General features: G+C 34.4%; 1 protein-coding gene across 1 annotated transcript; it reads left to right on the top strand.

The window, feature by feature from the left end:
* The first annotated feature begins 12,019 nt into the window (after positions 1-12,019).
* LOC114579330 lies at positions 12,020-13,261 on the top strand. Its single transcript, XM_028693540.1, has one exon. The coding sequence runs from the start codon at positions 12,020-12,022 to the stop codon at positions 13,259-13,261; it is 1,242 nt and encodes a 413-aa protein (XP_028549373.1).
* Positions 13,262-17,194: the final 3,933 nt, after the last annotated feature.

Here is a 17,194-nt window from a genome sequence, read left to right as displayed (position 1 = left end):
AGAGAGCTCTTGAAGATTTATCCTAGTATGTAGCTATCATGTCCATAAATAGATATTAAGGAGTCATCCCGCTCCATCGTCTCTCTTCTAATTTCATTTCCTCCTTGATTCAGTTCGATCTGCTCATATCTGAGACCTACGTCAAATGCCACTACCATTGAGAATGGTTTGTTTCCGACGTTCGTCTTTGACCTTGCCCATGTTCATCATCGTCCTTGCCAAAGTTTTCTACTGCCATTGATGACATTCGCCGCCTTATTTTCATTTCCCCATAAGTTTTTCCTTTGGTCATGGATGTTCTCGATAGAAAATTGCAAGAGATTGGAGCATCAAATTTTGTTGGTGATATTATTCTTGTTGATGAGTTTAGAGAAGGATTTGAAATGTATATTTTTAGTTGAGATTAATATCTTTTTTTTTTAGTCATGGATGTTCTCACTAAACATTTGCAAGAGAATGTACCTTGGCGTATGCTTTTTGCTGATGCTTTTCTTCTTGTTGATAAGAATAGAGAGGGAGTTGAATGTAAACTTGAATTATAAAGGTCAACCTTAGAGTCTAAAGGTTTTAGTTTGAGTAGATTTAAAACTTAATATATAGAGTGTAATTATAGGATTAATAGACCTAATTGAGGGATTGTGACTTTAAGTAATCAAATCATTAATAAAAGTACACATTTTAGATATCTTGGATCTACTGATGGTGAAATAGATAGTGATATTATCAGCAGAATTCAAGTTGGAAATATTTGGCAGATTTCCATTTTTTTCGGTGCATTCAGTCCACTGGTAACAAGGCATTTTCTTGTAGTGTGTGTACCTTAGGGGTCTAAGACTATGAACCTCTAGACTTGGTTAGTCCTTAGCTCATGGACATCATCATCCAAAGTGACTTACCCATCCCATTTAGAGGCCCACACATCACCTTTAAGGACTCATAGCCTTATCTAGAGGGATGACAAACACAAACTCAACCCATATGATGTATATCGATAACTCACCTATAATAATTGGAACATCAAACTCAACCAGGGGACTCACCATGGAATAGTGAGCAATGTTAGGGAAAAAGATCCTTATCGAGATTTACTAGTCAAGTCACATGTTAGATATGTTCTATAATGAGTAAAAATGATTATTGTAGATTTTATTTATTTTAGTAAGGGCTTCCCTATTAACTTCTAAGCCTTATAAATAAAGATTGAGGAGGAAAACTTTATATCTTTTTGTATATCTTGAGTATTCATCTCTTTCTCTCAATCGCTCTCTCTCTCTCTCTCTCTCTCTCTCTCTCTCTCCCCCCAATACTCACTCGAATCACTCTTAGTTCTCTAATTCTTGCTTAGATGATTGCTAGCTATTAAATTTGAATGTAATCAGGAGACAACTTCGAACTAGAAAACGCCTAATTTCAATGCTAAAATTTTCCATTAAAAATTTTTATGTAATCTTATTAATTGAAGCTTTAATACAAGTCTTATATCTACCATCTTGATCTACTTGTCTTACATATTTCTTTATTCATAGTAAAATTTATTTGAGATCTACATTCATTATAAAAGCTTACTTTTGCATTAATTCTTTTTTTAATGGATTAAGTTCTCTTAATGTAATCATGCAGTACACAAGTTGAATATTTGGTGTCTAATATGCTTTAGATATTCATAGAATCTTGTTGATGCTTGCTTCAATCTTTTTATAGTTCTCATACTCTTGGTGGAGGTTGTTTACCTCACATATCTCTAATTCTCAATCTTATTTTTGCGTTCAAATAATTGTATATATGCTACTTTTGTACCTATGTATAACATGATGGAATGAATTTAATCACATCTTTTAGAAATTATAATGAAAATTTAAGAAAATTTGTTTGTTTCAAATGCATTTAATTTGCATATTACATTTTATCATTTTTTGGCAGCTATTATATTTTGTTTGTTTTTATTTTCTCTATATTATAGTTTTTGTATTAAGTAATGACAAATTCAATAACACTAATAATCTTAGCTACACCAGGCTGGAAAACATAAATGGTTTTACTAGGAGAGCATGTTAGGCTGGGTTATATGCAAGTTGCTATGACAAAGTGTTATAATCAGTGCAAGTAGGAATATTATCAATAATTCATAAAATTAATGCACATTCAAAAGGTAAAATCTGCATAGACATATGCATTACATTCAAACTCAAAGCCTAGAAGAAACCTCAACGAGTTAGATTGATGGCTCATGGCGTAAACTAAACTCCCATCATCAATTCAGTATCCTTTTTTTTTTTTTGGTATACTTTATCCACTATTATTTTTAATTTAGGTTCATTTAACCACATTTTCTCCACATTTAATCATCTTAAAAGGCCTAATCAACTACCATTTCAACCTTTTAAAACAAGGTTAGGTTATGCCCTAATGTTGTCATTATCATATTAAATGTCATGATTGTAATATTAAAATACCCCTCTAACTATTAAGAAAGCAAGTAGAAACTCTATTAAGTATTCAAATTTAAAATAGGGTTTTCATTTTGGTATGTTTGGCTTTACCTTGTCTCTTTTTCCCTAAGATTTTCTTGAAAGCTCTAATATTTTTAGCTAAATAAAAATAATGTCACATTAACTGAAAAGAAGATTTTCCTTCTGTATAAGAACAATAATATTCTAAAAAAACACTTTAAACAGATATAAATTTTCTACAATGGTAGCAATACATACTTCATTCACTATTTATATATCTAATGTGCTCAAAGGCATGGTACACTAATGAAATGTTTCATGAAACCTTGGAAGCAAAAAAGATACTTTAACGAAGACACAATTGAACATAAGTTCTAAACAGATAATTGTAGAAATGTTTAGCATAAACATCATGATTTTTTATTCTCGGTGAATATCACTTAAATATTGTTGCCTGATCAGTTGGCAAGAAGGGAAGGAGTTGGCCAGTCAAGGATCTTGATGCCAGTCGAACCTTTTGATATTCTTTAAAATTTACTTCACCATAAAGCTTTGGATGTTGTGAATCAATAAACTCTGCTTGTGGTTGGATAATATAATTTTTTGGTGCAAGCAAGAAAAATACATTACTGAATCGCTCCAACCCTTCCTTGCACATGACCCTGTGCTTTACATTATGCAATCTTCCATTGCTCCAAACCTTCATAATTAATTCACTTATGAAAAAAAAAACTATGAAGAAATTTTAAGATAAAAGTGATTAAAGATGAATTTTTCTAAAGTTTATTATTATAATAAAATAATGAAATCGAATAGTTTAATAATTCTTCACTTGGGTAAATTTATTCATTATGCAGTGATAAGAAATTGAATCCTTTTTCTTTTCAATGAACTAATTTTTTAAATTTAATTATTCATAGTCATACCTCAGAGTATGTTACTAGATATATAGCTAATCTCTATATTATGTTTCAATGCTTAATTAAGCAACATAGATTATTAAGGTATTTTTGTAGTTTTTCTAGGTGAAGACCAAAATTTTTTGTCAACTACATTATTCCATGTAAGATTTCATTTAAATATATATATCAACATGTCAAATTCATCAACATGTCATTATCCACTGATGAAATGAAATGTGATAAAAATTGGGCTAAAAATCAATCATAAATTTTAAAATAATAAAAAAGTAATGAATAAAACAATAAAATGATGACATTATTTCTCTATTCTAGAGCAAACATAACTTTTAAGTAATCAAAAAATTTCTAAAGAGAATATTGCGATTAGATGGATGAGAAGGTAACAAAATAAATTTTGAAGGAAAATAAGAAGAATAGGAGTCCCACCCATTGTTTCTCATAATGATAAAAGATTTATAAACTTAAATATGTTGGCTTAATTATTATTGTTATAGAACTCTTAATTCCTATAAAAAACCTTCATATGGGTATTTAATCAAGAAAATCATTAAGGACAAATTCAGTTATCAAATTAAATCGATCTTTTGTTATATCAATTCAAAATAATCTTACACTTTCAAAACATAAAAAAAGTCCGAAAACAGGAGATTTTATCCCTTATGATTAGTAAACTTAATAAGGTGACTGAAAGCTAAACCAAAGTGATTTAACTTCTTTGAAAATCATCTAGTGCGATTCATTTGCCTAAAAAAGTAATATGAAAATTTAATTGAATAAGAAGCTACTCAAATCTACTATACAATTATCAAATAGATCAAGAAATCCTTTATTCCTACATAAAATGAGCAAATTCAAGATTATCTATCAGAAAATCAATATTTTATGAAAATCTTAACTAAGGTCTAAATATTGTAAATAAACTACTAACAATGATATCAACCAATAATAAAATTTCAATAAAAAATATCACATTTAAAAATGAAAATGTCTCAAAACTAAAAATAATTATCAAATTTTTGGATAAATTAAATAAAATTTAAGATATTTTAAAAAATAAAACATAAAATTTTTCAAATATTTTGAAAGCCTCACCTCATTAATCTCTATACTTCATAAATGTTTCAAGACAAAACTTCTCTTATCTTTCTGGCATAAATTTTGTAGTCATCTCTAGCATTTCAACATATAAACTTAAGACTACTATTTATTATAAAACTAGCAAATTACTCCCCAATGAGCTTCCATATCGTCTAGTAATTCATATTAAATGATTCCAGTTATATACTCGAGACTCCAACCACAGGTAAGTTCTTTTCAGTAACTTACTTTACCCATACATTTTATCAACAATCACTTACAATAAGTCTAATAAAGCCTGTTATAACCACCTTAAAGTTAAAATTCATTTCTTCCCAACTAACTTACTGAATACCATTTCTTGCATCACATTTGCTCCATATAAAATTCTTGCATAGTTTATTAATATCATATAAAATACTTTTGGGTACCAAGGAAAGGGAAGAATGAAATGTAGGGAATGATAGCAAAACAGATTTGGCCAATGTCAACCGGCCAGCCAAGGATATGAACTTCTCACCCCATATGTTTAACATGCTTTGAACTTTCTCCAAAAGAAATTGGAAGTCAGCTTTGCAAAGTCTCCTTAACACCATTTTGATGCCCAAGTATGAAAACTCTTTAATCTTGTTAAGGTTCATTGCTCTAGAAATTTTCCTTCTCCATCTGCTCTTGACAGATTTTCCAAACAGCACTCCAGATTTATTTTGATTCACATATTGGCCCGTCCAACTACAAAAGTTCATGATAATACTTTTAACTTCCTTGATCATCTTCTTACTGGCAGCTGAGAAAACCATGATATAATCGACATAAAAGAGGTGAGATATCAAAGGCCCATTTGGAGAAATTTGAATGCCAATTGAATCCTTTTTTTGATAAAATGCATTTGATAATAATTGAGCACATAAAATGAACAAAAAACGGGGATAACGGACACCCTTGATGAAATCCACCTTTTACTTTTATCCAATTGGACAATTTTCCATTTATAGATAAAGAAAAATAAGGGTTGAATACACAATCCATAACAAAATTCGAGAAGCTAGATGGAAAACTGAAATAATCCAAAGCTTTGTATAAGGTTGGCCAACCATAGAATCATAGGCTTGCTCCATGTCTATTTTAAAAGAAACTAAACATTTGGAAGATTTAGAGTACCTGAATTTGTGGAAGATTTCATGAGCTTCCCAAACATTGTCCGAAAAAGATCTACCTTTCAGGAAAGCCACTTGCTCCATCGAAATGAGATTGTGAATGGCAAGCAATAGTCTTTTCAAGATCATCTTTGTTGCTATTTTGTAAACTGATGTACATAAACTGATTGATCTAAAGTTGGAGGGAGATAGAGGATTTTTTACCTTACGAATCAATACAATGATTGTTTTTTTCCACTCCTTGCACATTCTCCCGGTTTTGAAGAAGTCATATACTGCATTCCATAGATGTACTTTAATGATAGACCAATATGCCTTGATAAAGGAATAAAAAATCCCATCATTGCCCGGAGCTATGTTTCCACCCAGTTCATGAATAACCTCCTCCATCTCTTCACAAGTAAATTCCTTGTTCAAAGCATAAGAATCTTCTTCCCTTAATGTCCTCCACGGTTCATGCCAACCCATCAAAGAGCACTCCCTTTCTTTCCTTTTTTTTTTTTTGAAGTAATTATTGAGAATGTTTTCCACTTGATTTTGATCTTCCACTATTAACCCATTTTCATCTTTTATCCTATGAATAAAATTCTTATTCCTTCTTGAACTAGCATAGGCATGAAAAAAATCAGTGTTTGCATCGCCTTCCTTCAGCCATTTTACTTTAGCTCGCTGCCTCCACCATGTACAAATACGAGCTAAAGTAGAATTTAAATTGTCCGTCTTCACCTTCAATTTCCAAGCTTCATCTTTAGACAAATTCCCACATTTATCTTCATTGGTCTGCAGCTCCAATATATGAATTTTCATCCTCTTTTAATTTATTCAACTCCTTATATTTGGCTTTACTCCAATAGAATAAAGCTTTTAGAGCTCTATCCATTTTCTATTTCAAAATGTGAGGAGGATCCCCACTAACTTTTCTCCCCCAAGCCTTCTTTACAATTCCCAAAGATGCTGGAATTGATGCTCAAATCTTTTCAAATTTAATCTGCTTATCACTTGATTTATTGAATTTCAGTAAATTCAACAAAACTGGACTATAATTCGAACCAATTCTCATCAAGTGCCTCACAACCATCGGATGAGATGAATTAATGGCTGCTGAATTGAGAAGACACCTATCCAACTTTTCAAGGATTTTTTCATCTTCCTTCTTGTTATTACACCAAGTAAACTTGGACCCAATACTCTCTACTTCATGTAGATCATTGCAAGTGATAAATGCTTTCATCTCCTTAGAACTGAGTGAATAAGCAAACTCCCTTTCTCCATTCTTCTCCTCCCTTAATAGCAAGCAATTGAAGTCACCACAAACTACCATAGGATCTTCTTTAGACATATGCTGCTCCAATCTTTCCCAAAGAGATCTTCTTCTATAACTATTCCTGCTTCCATACACTGTTGCAATCTTCCATTTCCAACTATTAGGAACTTCTAATTCTCCAATCACGAATTGGGTAGAGAATTTTATAACTTTGAATGAAGCTATATTCTTTTTCCATAGCACCATGATTCAACCAGATAATCCTTCAGATGGGACATAAAAGAAATCCCAATCCATACCTATCATAAGATTAACATCCCTTTTATTAATTAAAGCCAACATGGTTTCAAGCAACCCGACAAAGAAAGCCCCATACTCCTTAGTAAATTCTTCTAAATAAAGGGAAGCTTTTCTCTTTTTTTTTTCTCCCCTACGATTCCAAAAGCCGATGGAATAATTTATTGAATATTATGGGAAGATTTCCCCAAGTTCTCCTTCAGCTCACCTTCCATCCTCTATTCCTTGGAAATAATTTAATTGGACCCAAACCTTTAAGTTTCTTCATGCCTTTCTTCTTTGAAGTTACAAGAGTCTCACCTGAGATGTTCATTTGAGATTTCTCCTCTTCTACCTCCCCCTTATCAATGCCAGCATCTTTTTCAATATTAACAAGAGCTGTAAAGTTTTCCATTTCATTCTTTTTCAGCATATCATTGTCTTTAGGAATTTGATTCATCAGATCAAATTGATTATTAATGTTAATATAATTATTAACATCAGCTCCTTCTTTTACAAGAATATCATCTGACCCTATTTGAGATAGAGTAGAAGTTGAATCTTGCTGTAATTCTTCCTCCCGAGATTTAAAAACCACCATTAGATTTTTGATTTGATTTATTGCACCATTGCTTGAAGCATCCAGACTTTGTTTGTTGCCAGGATTTTCTTTATCTTTTATTTCCATAGTCTTTTTGGAGTCTTTCCACCCTGGCCGGCCCCAGGTATTTTGAATTTCTGATTTTTAACTCTTTTTCTCCCGTAATCTACATGGATCTAGGAACCATATCCTTCTTCATCCGTCTCTTTTACATCTTTAATTGTGTTACCTGTCTTTGAAACAGGCTTAGCTTTGGCCACCAAACCTTGAACATATTCATTTGAATGATAGTCTCCCGGCTTTAATACTCCAATAGTTTATGGACAGCTATTCTTCATATGTCCTATTTTTCCACAACTAAAACGGAGTTCACCAATCCTTTCATACTCAAATTTTTGATAGAATTTGCCAGAATTTCCTCCACCCATACTCCTAAGGGAAGCTTATTTTCAAGCTTGATCTTCACACATACCCTGGTAAATTCCCTTCTCCCCCATTGAAGCATATTTTCATCAACTAAATATGGGGTCCCAACCATTGAAGCGAATCTACACACATACACTTCATCCCAACAATGTTAAGGGAGGTTTGGCATTCTGATCCACACCGGAGTCGTCAAACCTTTTAGAGAATTAGGCTGAAATGCAGGAGTCCATTGTCTCCTTAGATCAATACCAAAAACATAATAAGGCACAAATTCTCCAAATACTTTTACTACCGGTGATTTCATCAATCTGTTGGTATTTTCTATCTCTTTTTGTTTATTAAGTTTAACAACTCCATCTTCCCATGAGCATTCTCCATAATCAAAATCTACCTTTTTAAAATTTGTTCTCTTCTTCCATGCATTGGTGATCATCTTATCAGGTTAAACTGAAGCTCCATCTTCACGATTAACCTCATTACTGTAATTTCCTAAGTCTGCTGAATTACATTCACGGACTTTTACCATGTCACCAGCCAGCAAGGAACCTCTTCAGAAATTCCCATATAAGAATTCTTATTCACATTTACTTCTTTAGAAACTGGGGATGAGCAGCCATCATTATTCAGTAACACCTCCTTTGCCGTATTCATATCAGATTTAAGATCAGTTATAGCATAATCAACCTTAGGAATTTGACTAACAATATTCAGACTCCTTTGTAAAGCAGAGGAATTGGGCACTCCATGACATCCCACATCACCATCTTACCTTTTCCCGTATAATATAATGGTTTCTTTTATTGGATAAAACCTCCTTCATTAATTACCATAGCTCCAAAATTTTTGAACCTTGGCTTAGACTCCAAATCAAACATACAGTTTGCATTGCCAAAAGTAGGTGGAGACGCTCCCTTAACAGGACGAGGAAGGATCCGGATCACATTGGATGAGATCTGATGTCCATCAGTAATGTCAAAAGGTGGAGGACGACGGCCCACCACCGTCATTGATCGACGGAGGAATTAGCGGGAAGCAAAAAATTTGAAAACGAAGACCTTCTCTCTCTAGAAATTTCGAGACCTTCTCTCTCTAGAAAAACTGCTATTTTAGCATCTTATTTAAATAAATAAATTACCCAAAGCTGGCCTTTGAATGCCTTAATTTATTGAATACCTCTTGAGCTAATAATAGATGATCAGAGATTGATCTCCCTTTCACAAAAGCCATCTGCTCTTAAGATATGATCTCCAGAATAACCACTAGCAATCTATTTAATAACACCTTAGCCATAATCTTTTAGATGGAATTGCATAAACAAATGGGACGATAGGCAGATGGAGTTAACGGATTAACTGACTTAGGAATCAGCATAACCAAAGTATCTTTTCAATCCTTACTCATTTTGCCCATAATAAAGAATTGTCTAACAGCTCTACACACATCCTCTTCAATGATTTTCCAATAAGATTTGAAAAAAAATTGTCATCCCATCACACCCTGGAGCCTTATTATTCCCCAACCTCATAACAACCTCCTTAATCTCATTAACAGAAAGCTCCCTCACCAACAAAGCCCTGTCTTCATCTCCCAGAACCATCCAAGGTTTTGGCCAATTCTCCAAATAGCATTCCCTAACTTTCCATTTATTTTGAAAGAATCTGAAAAAATACCTCATCCACTTCCTTAGGATCCTCAATGAGCATACCATTGAGTTTCTTCACTTGAGAAACCCAATTAACATTCCTCCTAGCATTGGCAAAAGCGTGAAAAATTGTGTTGGAGTCACCATCTTCAATCCACTTCACTTTTGCTCTCTGCTTCCACCAAGTATTCAAACAATTAAGATTGACATTCAACTCCTTAACTTTTGATCTAAGCAACCATAAATTTTCACCTTCCAACCAACCGACCCTAGCTTCCTCTTCTTGAAGATGTAAATTTTCAGCCTTCAATCTCTCCTTCTCCTTTGAATAATCCTTCAATTTGAGCTTCGTCCATGATTGTGAAGAAAACATCCCCGAGGGGCATACAGAGCCAAGGAGGGATCGGGAAGTATCAAATGTCTGGTGGCATCGGAGGTAAGGTTGATTTCTTCCCTTAGGAGAAGGGGGTATAGTTGGTCGAGGCTGATAGGATTGAGTATGGTTCTAACAACAGTTTTAAATGATTTATATGATCCCGGTAAGCCATTCAAGATGTAATGAATTATATCCTCTGTATCAACAGTAGAACCTACAGCGGTGATCTGATCGACTATGGTTTTGATGTCAGATAGATACTGAGTCATTGTGAGATTTTTGAGGGAAATGTTATGAAGAGATTTCTTGAGTTGGATGACTTTGGATCTGTTAAATGATTGGAACCGTGTTTCAAGAATGGTCCAAATAGCAGCGATTGATTCAAGATTAACAACGTAAGGTAAGATTGAAATGGAAATGGTGGAGCACAAAGAGGTGGCAAGTATTTGATCGGAAAGAGTCCATTTATCGAATAAAGAATTTGGATTAGTCGTTCCGTCATTCTGTAGAATGTTATGATCAGAAGGAATGGTTGAAGGATCAAGAAAAGTATGAAAACCTTGAGCTCGAAACAGCTTCAAGATCTGAGATCTCCAAACGGCATAGTTGTCCGTTGCTAGTTGAATTGGAGCTATGTTCTTGATGTTTGATACCAAGAACTTTAGAGAAGAAGAAATCTGGATCTCCTTTTATTTCTCTGTGATCATTTGCATGCTGCATTGCAAATTTGCTGATCTCGCCATGGTCGTCCCGCTCTGATGCCATAAAGAAACGCAACAGGCGAGGAAGACGAAGGCAAGGAAGAAAGAACAGAGAGGAAATGAAATATTTTATTCAGCCTTGTCACGGGTTACAAAATAGGCTTCTATATATAGATTGTCTAGTCCTGTATTTACAAGACAGCCAATGAGTCTATGACAGCTTTTATATTAAAATTGCATTACTTAGCATTTAGACAATTTGATTTGTGCTTCTTGCACAAGAGGTAATGCATAAACTCAAGAACTCAAAATCTTTAAAAGGTTTGGTTACCTTTAAGATTGATATGGAACAGGCCTATGATTCAATGGGATGGCCTACCTTAAGGAAATCCTTGGAGTATTTTGGATTTCCTTCTAAATTCTCTAACCTCATTTTGGAGTGTGTTCAAGATTCAAAGTTCTCTATTCCTATCAATAGTAATCAATCTAATTGGATTGAAGGAAGGAGTTGATTTAGACAAAGTTGTCCCTTGTCTCCTTTCCTTTTTATTCTTTGTGCTCAATTGCTCTCTAATGCTTTTAAACAAAAGGAGGATACTATTGGTATTTAGCTGAACTCAAGGGGCCCGAGAATCTCACATTTACTATATGCTGATGACGTGATCATCTTCTCAGAAACAAGCATAAAGGTAGTGAAGGAAGTTAAAGCTATTGTTAAGAGATTTTGTGGTTGGTCCGGCCTAAGAATCAACTTCAATAAATCAAGCATGATTTTTGGTAAAATGGTAAATAGAAGGAAGAGGAAGATTATAGCTCGGATCATGGGGTTCAAAGCTTCTAAAGAGCTGAATTATCTTGGTATTAAACTAGCCACAAGAAGACTGGTCAAGGAAGACTACCATTTTATTATTGACAAAGCCTTGAAGATGACTAATACTTGGGGAGGAAGGATGATTTCTTTGGCTGGAAAGATTTTGTTATCTAAATCTATCCTTTTATCTATTGCAATCTTTCATAGTACTAACTCTTTGGTGCCTAAAAGCATTCTTAATAAAGTTGATAAGATATGCATGAACTTTATATGGAATCAATCTAATGGTTGTTAAATGTTTTCTTTATTGGACTTATGGAGACCAAGCTGTCCAGCATTGATAGAAGGGAGGTTGATTGCCTTATGGGAAATGAGTGGGATTATTTTCACCAACCTGCTGTTCGGATTTCTAGTGGTATCCTGGTTTTGTGGAATATAAAGTTGGTGTCATTTGAGGTGTGTGAAGCTTCTTCACAGGTGATCATTGGTAATCTCTCGGTTCCTAGCTTAGGAACATGGAAGATTGCTACAGTTTATGGGAGTCGCTGCTGCAAGGAGAGAACTGATCTTTGGAACCAGTTGGAAAAGAGCATGGAGAATTCTATTCCTTCTATTATAGGGGGAGACTTCAATTGCATTTTAAATAAGGATGAGAAGAGAGGAGGTAAGAGGTTCTTATTTTCTAAAGGACCTAGAGAAATGAAGAGCTTCATGGTGAACTCAGATTTTCTTGATATTGGATGTGTTGGGCCAAGATTCATATGGTGTAACAACAAAGAGGGCACTTCTCGTATTTGGGAAAGGTTAGACAGATGTATTATGAATTCATTGGCTATGCAGAAGATTCCTTTGGTAGTAAACAGACATTTGGCGAGGATGGCGTCTGACCACTGTCCTATTGTGATTAAGATGGATGAAAGGGTGAAGCTTAAGTCGAAAACCATCAAGTTTGAAGATACATGGAGATCTTATCCTTTGGCAAAGAGTATAGTTTATCATTCTTGGAAGAAGAATGATGTTGGTAATGAGTATATTATCTTACAAAAGAAGCTTAATCGTACCTTGAAATCCTTTTTTTTCTGGAGTAGAAAAAAATGCAAAGACTTGAATGCTTTAAAGGAAAAATTGAAGAAGGAGATCCTTGATCTGCAAAATAAGGAAGCTTTGAATGATAATTGGTCGGATGATGACCTTTTTGAACTTAGGAACAAGGTACATGAACTCAATATTACTATGAGAAGACTTTCAACTTGGTGGAATCAAAGGGCTAAGGCTAGGTGGCATGAGGAAGGCAATGCAAATTCCAAGCTTTTTCACAACTTTGCAACGGCTAGAAGGATTGGGAACCGTATTTTTCAAGTCAAAGATGAAGCAAATAAGTTGCAAGAGGAGGAGGATCAAATCGAGAAGGTCTTCATCGACTTCTTTGAGAAGAAATGGAAGCATAGAGAATGTGAAATAACGGGCTGGCCTTCTATTATGGAGAATCAAAAGTTAAATGCTGAAGATTTGGAGTTATTAAATACTGAATTTACTGAAAAGGAGCTGTGGATTTAGGTATTCCAGCAAGGGAACAGTAAGTCCCCTGGTTTGGATGGCATTACCTCTTCCTTCTACAAAAGTTATTGGAATATAGTATGGGAAACTTTATGGAATGCAGTCAGAAGCTTCTTTAATTCCAACCATATGTATAAGGATTGGAAAGACATTTTGATTGTCTTAATTCCTAAATTGAAGAATCCCTTGACTCCTTCAAACTATAGGCCCATTAGCCTATGTCAAACCAATTATAAAATTGTGGCTACTATGCTTGTTAACAGATTGAAGAAGGGAATCTCTAAACTGATTTATGAAGAACAAGTTGCCTCCATCCATGGAAGATCTATTGCTGAACACTGTCTATTAGCTCAGGAGATTTTTCACAAGTTCAAAATCTCAAAGAACAGGAAGGGAATGATGGATGTTAAGCTTGATATGAACCAAGCTTATGATAGCATGGGATGGAAAACTCTTCGTCATATTTTGAGATGGTATGGTTTTCCTATTTCTTTCTCTAACCTCCTCTTGGAATGTGTTGTAGATGTGAGATTTTCCATTATCATTAACGGGAATAATTCTACATGGATCAATGCTCAAAGTGGATTCCATCAGGGATGTCCACTTTCACCATATTTATTCATCATGTGTTTCCAGTTGATCACTAACTCACTAGAGCAAAGAGGGAAGAGTCTTGGCATTAAAATTTCAAGTGGAGGACCAAAGATTACTCATTTAATTTATGCAGATGACGCTCTTATTTTTTCTCATGCATCTGTTGAGCTTGCTAGAACTATGAAGAACATTGTGGAGAAGTTTTGTAAGTGGACTGGGCAAAACATCAATGTTAGTAAATCTCAGTTGCTTTTTGGTAAGGTGGTCAGCTGTCAATATGAGAAAGAAGATTGGAAGAATTCTTGGTTTCAAGATAGTGAAGGAAATGAAGCACTTAGGAGTGAAGATCTCACTTTAAAGACTTAAGATGGCTGATTATCAAGAGATTCTTAGTAATGCCATGGAAAGACTTAATGTATGGAGTAGGAAATCTTATCCTTGGGAGGTAAATTGATTCTCATAGAAAGTTCTTTTCTCTCTATGAAAATTTTTCTAATTACCCAGTCCTTGGTACCTAAGAGGCTATTACATGATTTGGAAAAGTTGTGTAGAAGCTTTATTTGGAATAATAATGATGTCACTAAGAGGATGCACTACATTGCTTGGAATGACATTTGCAAAACAAGAAGTTTGGGAGGATTGGGATTACATTCTCGTATACAGAGAATTGGATCTTTAAGATCCAAGGTGGCATGGAATTATATTCAGAAGCCTCACTCTTTGCTTCACCATGTCATGGAAAAGAAATATGGTGACAATGTAATGAATGGAACTCAAAGGAGCATTAGTTCAAATGCCTGGAAAATTCTGGTGGAAGGGGGGAGTAATCTAAGGATGGCGGTGCGTTGGAAGGTGGGGAAGGGAGATAAAATCAACATTATGAATGACACTTGGTTGCTTGATAGATGCATTAATCGTTGGCCTACTTTTGCGGACTGCAACTTCCTGGATGGTAAGAATGTGCAGCAACTGATTCTATCTAATGGTATGTGGAGTTATGAATTGTTACAAAGAGCATTTCATCCATACCTTATTTCTTTAATCACTCAAGTTGTAATTAAGTTTGATGGTCAGGACCGGATGGTGCTGATGAAGATGTGTTCGGGGAAGACGCTGTTCGCCATGGTATATGAAGATTAAAATTGGCTGCATAATTCACCTCCAACATATCACAAAGCTCCCTTCTTTATACATATCCTTATTTTCATATACAATAGAAATCCTCCAAATGCCCTTGTTGTTGATTTTCAAATCTCCAATAACATATTGAGGTGAAGAATCAACAATTTGAAAATAAGAAAAAAAGAATTCCATAGAATAATAATGCTCTAAAGAGTTTAAATTGTTGAATGGTGATGGATGTAAATTTTACATTATGCCTTCAGAAGGGTTGTCAATTTTGTTTCAACCAAACCCAAAAAGAAAACTCCAAACATTTAACAAATTCTTTGAGGTAAAGAGAAGCACCTTTCTTTCTTTCTCCTCTACAATTCCAAAATGTTATTGAAGACATTAATGAGAGAGTGGGGATTTGACCTCCAAAGTACCTTTGATTTCCATCTCCAATCTTCTATTGATTGTGTTTGAACTGATTGGCCCAAAATCCTTCAACTGTTTGGATTTTTTCTTTTTTACATGAGTGCTCCCATCTACCTCCATACCAGACTCTTCATTCTGCACATGATCAACTTTAACTGTACCAGCAGGTTTTACACAAACCTCTTCCTCAGTATGATTTTCCTGTATTATTTCACCTTCTTCAACAATGCCTATGAGAGCATTAAACTTGTTGTTACTTGTATGAATGGAAAGATTACTACCCAACATCGTTTCTTCATCTTGTATAGTACCAGCCACTCCAACATGAACTGGAGTTTCTTCTGTTGTAATCGGAGCAAATGCAATATTCATTTTTTTTTACCAATGATGGATTAAATTTTTTACCGTCAACTTTATTCCAGGCAGATGTCTCCCTTGGTTTTTGAACAATTTTATTTGGTTTCCTGGAGAAGTTTCTTCCTCGGTTAACAACTAACCAAGGTCCATAGCCCACATCTTCATTAATCAAGTCACCATTAATCTTAACTTAGTTGTCTTCTCCCACAGTTAAAATAGTAGGATTTAAGTTCTTCTCTATATTGATAGAAGAATTGTCGACATCTATCTTGTTGATTTTGCAATCTTCCTTTCTATGCCCGTTCAACCCACAATTATAATAGAACACAGGAACTCTCTCATATTCAATTTTTGATAGAACTTTCTGGATCTCCCCTCCACCCAAACTCCAAGTGGTAGCTTGTTATCCAGTATGATTCTTTCACAAACTCTTCTGAATTCTCTCCTCCCCCATTGAAACATGTTGCCATCTATTAGGATAGGCTTCCTCACCATAAAAGCTATTCTGCATATGTTGATTTTATCCCAACATTGAAGAGGGAGGTTAGGCAATCTAATCCATATAGGTGACATCAATCTTTTAAGTGAAGTAGGTGAAAAGTCTTGCGACCACCTATCAACTCTTATGATTTGTCCTTTAATAAACCAAGGACCATTTGATAATACAGCTTCAAAGTGTTCTTGTTAAAAAAAAGAACAAAGAACCCATCTCATTCCAGCATTGTAAGGTGGAACTTACTGAATTGAGACCATTGTCTTCTAAGTTCTGAGCTGATTATAGGTAGAGGTGTTTCACCGTCAAAAACTTTAATCACCAGAGAGTTTGAAAGATTTTTAGAGTTTTCCAATTCATTTTGAACATGCAACTTCACTATATTTCCATCTTTAGAAATGAAGGTTCCCAATTCCATATCAGAAACTTTTATATTCTCTCTTTTCTTCCATGCATTTTTTGTGTGCAACAACATCAAATCAAATTGGAATAGAAGGAATTTCCACACAATCACCCAATACAGCAGTTTCGCAGATTTGAACACTTCTTAGATCAAAGGAGACTTCATCAGTTTTTAATACAGGGGCATTGCAGCCATCAACAAACTTCAATTTATCTCCAGCCATCAGCTGTAAATTGAAATTTTTTTCAGCAAGTTTATCTTGATTAAGATCCAAAGAAGCTTTATCTGATTTATTACTTCTGTTGCAAATCTATTTTTTCATGGCTTGTGTTTTGATGATTGACAAACACTACTTGGACTGCTTGTTGATTCTAACTTTTCAGAAATTGAAGATCAGACGATCAAGAAGGAGCCAGTACAAGATTGCGTAGGTTTAGGGATGAGTCAGTCTGTACTGTTGATTTTCATCTTTTGAGTCTACTTGTAATGGTCAAAGAGACTGATGCTAAGTAACCCTACGCACACACACTTGAGAGACTTAGAATTT

The sequence above is a fragment of the Dendrobium catenatum genome, unplaced genomic scaffold (genome assembly GCF_001605985.2).
Source record: "Dendrobium catenatum unplaced genomic scaffold, ASM160598v2 fragScaff_scaffold_315, whole genome shotgun sequence".
Lineage (NCBI taxonomy): Eukaryota > Viridiplantae > Streptophyta > Magnoliopsida > Asparagales > Orchidaceae > Dendrobium > Dendrobium catenatum.
The sequence above is the reverse complement of the archived record's forward strand: the minus strand, read 5'-3'. Positions and strand labels throughout refer to the sequence as shown.

Coding starts and splice junctions, on each gene's coding strand:
- LOC114579330 (XM_028693540.1), top strand. CDS start 12,020: ATGGAGACCAAGCTGTCCAGCATTGATAGAAGGGAGGTTGATTGCCTT.